The sequence below is a fragment of the Chionomys nivalis genome, chromosome 12, assembly GCF_950005125.1.
Source record: "Chionomys nivalis chromosome 12, mChiNiv1.1, whole genome shotgun sequence".
Lineage (NCBI taxonomy): Eukaryota > Metazoa > Chordata > Mammalia > Rodentia > Cricetidae > Chionomys > Chionomys nivalis.
In genome coordinates this window covers 29,398,779-29,404,778 of record NC_080097.1, presented here as the reverse complement: position 1 = coordinate 29,404,778, position 6,000 = coordinate 29,398,779, and the positions used below count along the sequence as shown (strand labels likewise).

General features: G+C 41.6%; 1 protein-coding gene across 1 annotated transcript in view; it reads right to left on the bottom strand.

The window, feature by feature from the left end:
* Positions 1 to 243: 243 nt before the first annotated feature.
* The window catches only part of Diaph3 (diaphanous related formin 3), a 467,044-nt gene continuing 461,287 nt past the window's right edge, over positions 244 to 6,000 (bottom strand). The window contains exon 28 of the mRNA XM_057786074.1: positions 244 to 788. Within this exon, the coding sequence (XP_057642057.1) occupies positions 529 to 788 (260 nt within the window). The 3' untranslated portion in view covers positions 244 to 528. The remainder of the gene's footprint in view (positions 789 to 6,000) is intronic.

Genomic DNA, 6,000 nt, shown 5'->3' with positions numbered 1-6,000 from the left:
ACATGAATCAACACTGACGATAATGAGTGTGCTGGCCATTACAGTTCTGATACACAGTTATATGTTTCTGATGCTGCACTGAAAGCATTTGAGCCAATACAGATAGAAAATATGGAATACATATGGACAGACACCAGGTCTTCACCTTAATGAGCTTTCATTAATGTTGAAGTGGTAAATATTATGAACTAAAAGGATGTCATTTTCTTAAAGACACGTGGTTGAAGACATGGTTGCCTCCTTGACCTCCAGGGCAACATGTACAATTTAACTAGCAAATACAGAATAGATGAATACCAGGACACAAAAAAAGCATTAAAGCCCATTACAACCTTGAAAAAAACCAAAACTTCAAGTACATGGAAAAACATTGCAATCACGTATTCAGCTTTGTACTTTCTAATACATATCATAATTTAAAACTATATAAAGTCACTGACATAAAAGCAACTTCTCAAGTGTTACAGCTGAAAGCATGGCTTTGTGCTTGGCTTAATCATGTTTTTTTTTTTTTTTAACCAGTTTAATTTATAAAGCTCGTAATCTTGCCAGCAGGGCTTCAACTTCAGGAACTGATTCGCTTTTAGAAATAGAGCCACAAAGTTCCATTTCCTTTTTTCTGTTGCTTTCTGCGTTACAGGCTTCCTTCTCAGCTGTCTTGATCCTCCCTGTAGACTTATGAGTGTCTAGATTATAATTAAGCTCCTTCGCGGCCGGAGTCCTGGTGGAGTTGCCATTGATACTGTGGTGTGGATGTGACCCTTCTGTCAACTGCACTTTCTGGTTTTCTACAGTAAGGAAAAAAGAAATAGGAAACTTGTCAGTGTGAAAGCCAAGGTCCAGGTATGTTATAAAACATGATTTAATTATTCAATAAATAAGTCCTCTTGGGCAGACTAAAAATAGCCAGTAGAAAGGCAGACATAAAGTAAATATGTAGCGGTTAAGAATCAATGGAATTATAGAAGACTATTGCTTATTTTCTTCTTTAATGTTGAAATAACAGTGACCAAGAAATTATCAGAGTTTTGTCCCATGCTTCATCCAGGATTTGAGTCAAACATGAACGAAATGCAGAGGCCTTCCCTAACCATTGCTCGTGGGCCTTGTCCTGATCTTCCCCTTCACTCTGTTCCTTTCCTCACAGCATCATGGAAAGCACATGTGCCCACTGGGTGTCTTTTCATTAGCATGTATGATCTACAAAACAACAGCAACTTTATTTTAAACAATGGGTAGTGTCAGTATCTACAATAGCCCTGGGTAAACTGTGTTCAGTAAACACACTGGGTTAATAAACAGTCTGCATAGATTATGACACAAAAGATAATTAGACTAACAAAAGAATTAGAACAAAAGTGAGGAGGATTCTCCTAAGAATTTGAAAAAAAATCCATCTAAAGGAATAATGAAGTTGTCAGGCAAATTGTATTTCCTAGCCAACGATAATTAGATAATTTTGTCATAATGAAACTGAGTAGTATGTCCACATCTTCTCATATACCCGTGCACACAAAAACACAAACATACTGGCAAGTGGTTGTGATCTTGACTCCATAATAGGCAGTGATTAAATGGCTGATTAATTTTCTCAAAGAGACCTAAAATTCTTCTAATTAACTAACTCACATTTTACAACCTTATGAGCGACTCTCTCATAGATCTCCAACTTTTAAAAAGCAGATAGCCTCAATATTCATGTAACCTTGAGCAGGGTTTGAAAATGGCTCCAACAAACTTGACATGACATTTAAAGTTTTTTGGTTATTCGCTGAGAGATGTTCCATTATCCCAATAGTAATGACTTTGGAGCGCAAGCAGTCACTCATGACAGTGTGTTTTATGTGAGCGCTGAAAATTCCAACCGAAAACAGCTTGTACATTAAAAGGTGGCTGCTGAAGATATTTACTGCACTGTCATTTCCTGACCAGGGGCTTCCAGTGATGGATGAGTATTTTACACAGTTTCTTGGACAATCTCTACAAATTTTAGAAGTATGATCAGCTTTTAGCTGTTGGAAGAAAATAAATACACTTTTCTTATCACTTTCTCTATCAGGTGGGCAATTGTTACTCAAAAATCAAAATCTAGCAAAGCAGCGATTTTTTCCTCTCCTTTAGAGGAGTTTATGTGCTGCAGCTCATAGCGCGCACTCTGTGCCTGCAGCAAAGAACACGCAGGCCTGGTGATTCTGCAGTTCCCATGGTCACATAAATTAATTTTATCTCGTATCCACCATCTTCCCCCAAAAGGAGTGTGGAAGATGTATTTGTGGCTAAGTGCTGATTTTCACTCAGTGTACCGCCCATTCCCAAACCTCTCTATCATCCCTGGTCATTTGAGGTCTTGTACACTACTCCATCATGAGACTTCCTGGGCAGTGCTATTTAAAACCTTGGATTGCTGAGATTACACTGGCAAGAATATGAATCTGGTAATAAAGGAAATAATGCATAAAGGTTCACAGCTTCTATAGCTATACATGGTCAAGGTCAATTCTGTATGTGGAAAAGTAAAAATAAAAAAAATAACATGGGATTTTATGTAGACATGGTATAATATCTCATCTTAGATAATTCAATCCCCTTGAATCTCAGATTCAAATAATAAATCTCAAAAGTAGCTGTGGGGATAAAAGGACACAGTCTGGGTATGGTGGTACTGTCCTAGTTAGGGTTACTATTGCTGTGATGACCCGAAGACCAAAGCAGCTTGGAAAGGAAAGGGTTTATCTGGCTTACACTTTCCCATCACTTTTCCCTACTGAAGGAAATCAAGACAGGAACTCAAATTGGGCAGGAAACTGGAGGCCAGAGACAGCACAGAGATTATGAAGTAGCACTGCTTACTGGCTTGCTCCTCACGGCTTGCTCAGCATGCTTTCTTCTAGAACTCAGGACCACCAGCACAGGGTGGCTTTACCCTCTATGGGCTGAGCTCTCCCCTATCCATCACTAATCAAGAAAATGCCCTACAGCTGAGTCTTACGGAGGCATTTTCTCAATTGAGGTTCCCTCTTTTCAGATGACTCTAGCCTATGTCAAGTTGACATAAAACTAGCCAGGGCACTTACCCTTCCTTCTTTTTTCAAAACCTACAGGGGCTGCTCATCTGTTATCAGGATATCGGGTTTACGTGGAGGCTCTGCCCTGACTTTCCAGTGCTTAGCAGAGAGGGCGGAAATACTATCTTATGGACATCCTGTATTTATTAAGCAGCTCATCAATTTACAAAGATTAAATTCACCACCATGTTACAGACTGAGGAGCAAAAGCAAAGAGAGGTTTGGCCATGTGCTTACGCTAGTTATTAAGTCAGTGGCAGAAGCCAGACACGGTCTCAGGAGCAATGGAGCTGTCTTAGACAAAGCTGAACATCTTTCTGCCACAGAAAAGTGCTAAGTAATTCAAAGCTGAGCTTCACAATAACTTTGTAAAGCAGAGAGATACAGACAGAAACTACCTTATCAGAGCACAGTCAAGGTCAAAACATCATTTCTTTCTGTCTTAGTCTCAACTAAATTGATGACTGAATTCTAAGCATGATCTCAATCCATTGCAAAATCCAAATCCATTCACTCTTCATTTTCCTAGGCAACCAGCTCATACCCCTTCTTCTCTTTTCAAACCCCCAGCATGTGCATCCTCTCTCATTTGGTCCCTAGATACAAGTAACTAACTTCCACCAAAACGAAACTTCCACCAGAAGCTCCCCTTAATGTCTAGTATCTACCTATACCTTCCGTCACATTAGGATGGATCAACATTCTGCCACTCTGAGAATAGCCTGGAAGCTCTCACTTCTGCTGTGCTATTGACAAGCCATCCCTTTGGCAGCTACGCTCTCCCTACTGAACTGTCAAGGCTTAGCTTTCCCGTGATCATTCCTGTTCTGGCTAGTTTTATGTCAACGTGACACAAGTCAGAGTCATTTGAAAGGAGGGAACCTCAAATGAGAGAACCCCTCCATAAGATCCAGCTGTAGGGCATTTTTTAAAAATTAACAATGCATGTGGGAGGGCCCAGCTCATTGTGTTTGGGACCATCCTGGGCTGGTGATCCTGGTTTCTATAAGAGAACAGCCTGAGCGATCCAGTAAGCAGCCTCCTCCATACCCTTTGCATTAGCTCCTGCCTCCAGTTTCCTGCTCAGTTTGAGTTCCCATCTTGGCTTGCTTCCGTGATGGACTACAGTGTGGATAGGTAAGCCAAATAAACCCTTTCCTCCTGGATTCTTCGGGCATGGTGATTCATAACAGCAAGAGAAACATTAACTAAGACAATTTCCCTCAGCATCCAAGTTTGTTGTGATAACTCCAAAGTTGAGAAAGACATTTCTGTTTGCTTTCACTTCTGCCCCAGCTACACACTCAGTGCTTGGTTCCTTTTAAAGAAAAACCCTTTGAAGGAACCAGGTTCTTGTCTCCGTTCTCACTCACATTCCTCTTGAACCTGCACTTATCCTTTTGACATTTTACTCTTCTCAGTCAGCTCCTGTGAAAGTCACAAGTGAACTGTGTGTTGAGAAAAAGAAAAACCACAGCTATTTGGGCATCTCTGCCTACCAAGCTACAGTTGAAATGTCCAGCATAGTCTTGGTGTCTCCTTTAGTGCTTTGGTGTCTGAACTTCTCTGGAGGCTAAGGTCAATAACAAGTGAGCCAATGCAAGCAAGAACAGTCAGATCCTTCTGAGAAACTCAAAATGGCCACGGATTTGCCATTTGGGATGAGATGATAAGAGAATAGCATGGTGTTTGACACCTCTGTGATTTCAGAGATACTTTCATGGGAAGCCATCAGTAAGAAGGTGTGAAGAAGGCAGAAGTCAGTCTCCAGATCGCTGAAAAATAGAAACGTGCTTGAAGGCCTTAAGAGGAAGAGCTGGCAGCCCTGTTAGGAGTTCCAGAACCCATATTCCCCTCTGCACCCTGACAGCCCAAATCCTGGCCCTTACTTTCCATTTGCCTTACAGTCTTTTTATTTATTTATTTATTTATTTATTTATTTATTCATTCATTCATTCATTCATTCATTCATTCATTCAAGATTTCTGCCTTCTCCCCGCCACCACCTCCCATTTCCCTCCCCCATCAAGTCCCCCTCCCTCATCATCCCTAAGAGTAATCCGGGTACCCTGCCCTGTGGGAAGTCCAAGGATCACCCACCTCCATCCAGGTCTAGTAAGGTGAGCATCCAAACTGCCTAGGCTCCCACAAAGCCAGTACGTGCAGTAGGATCAAAAACCCATTGCCATTGTTCTTGAGTTCTCAGTAGTCCTCATTGTCCATTATGTTCAGCAAGTCCAGTTTTATCCCATGCTTTTTCAGACCCAGGCCAGCTGGCCTTGGTGAGTTCCTGATAGAACATCCCCATTGTCTCAAATGGACTGAAATAGAAAACACTATCCTGAGTGAGGTGAGCCAGACCCAAAAAGAGGAACATGGGATGTACTCACTCATATTTGGTTTCTAGCCATGAATAGGGGACGTTGAGCCTATTATGCGTGGTCCTAGAGAAGCTGATTAAGAAGGTGAACCCAAAGAAAAACATTTAGGCGATGAAAGGAGACAGAGACAAAGACCCACATTGGAGCACCGGACTGAAATCTCAAGGTCCAAATCAAGAGCAGGAGACAGAGCACGAGCAAGGAACTCAGGACCGCGAGGGGTGCACCCACACACTGAGACAATGCATTACAGTCTTAAATAGCTGACAAACAACACAGGGGTGGCAGTTCTGTAAGTCAGAGTGCATAGGTGTGTGGACGCATAAGTAAAGTATAATTTGATGTGTAGGTGGTTTTTTTTGTTTGTTTTTTTAGAGACAAGGTTTCTGTCTTGGAACTAGCTCTTGCAGACCAGGCTAGTCTTGAACTCACAGAGATCCCCCTACCTCTGCTTCCCGAGTGCTGGGATTAAAGGTGTGGAGCCACCACTGCCTGGCTCAGTTAGATGGTTATAAATACATTATGGCACACTTGGACATATGGACTCAGTGAAA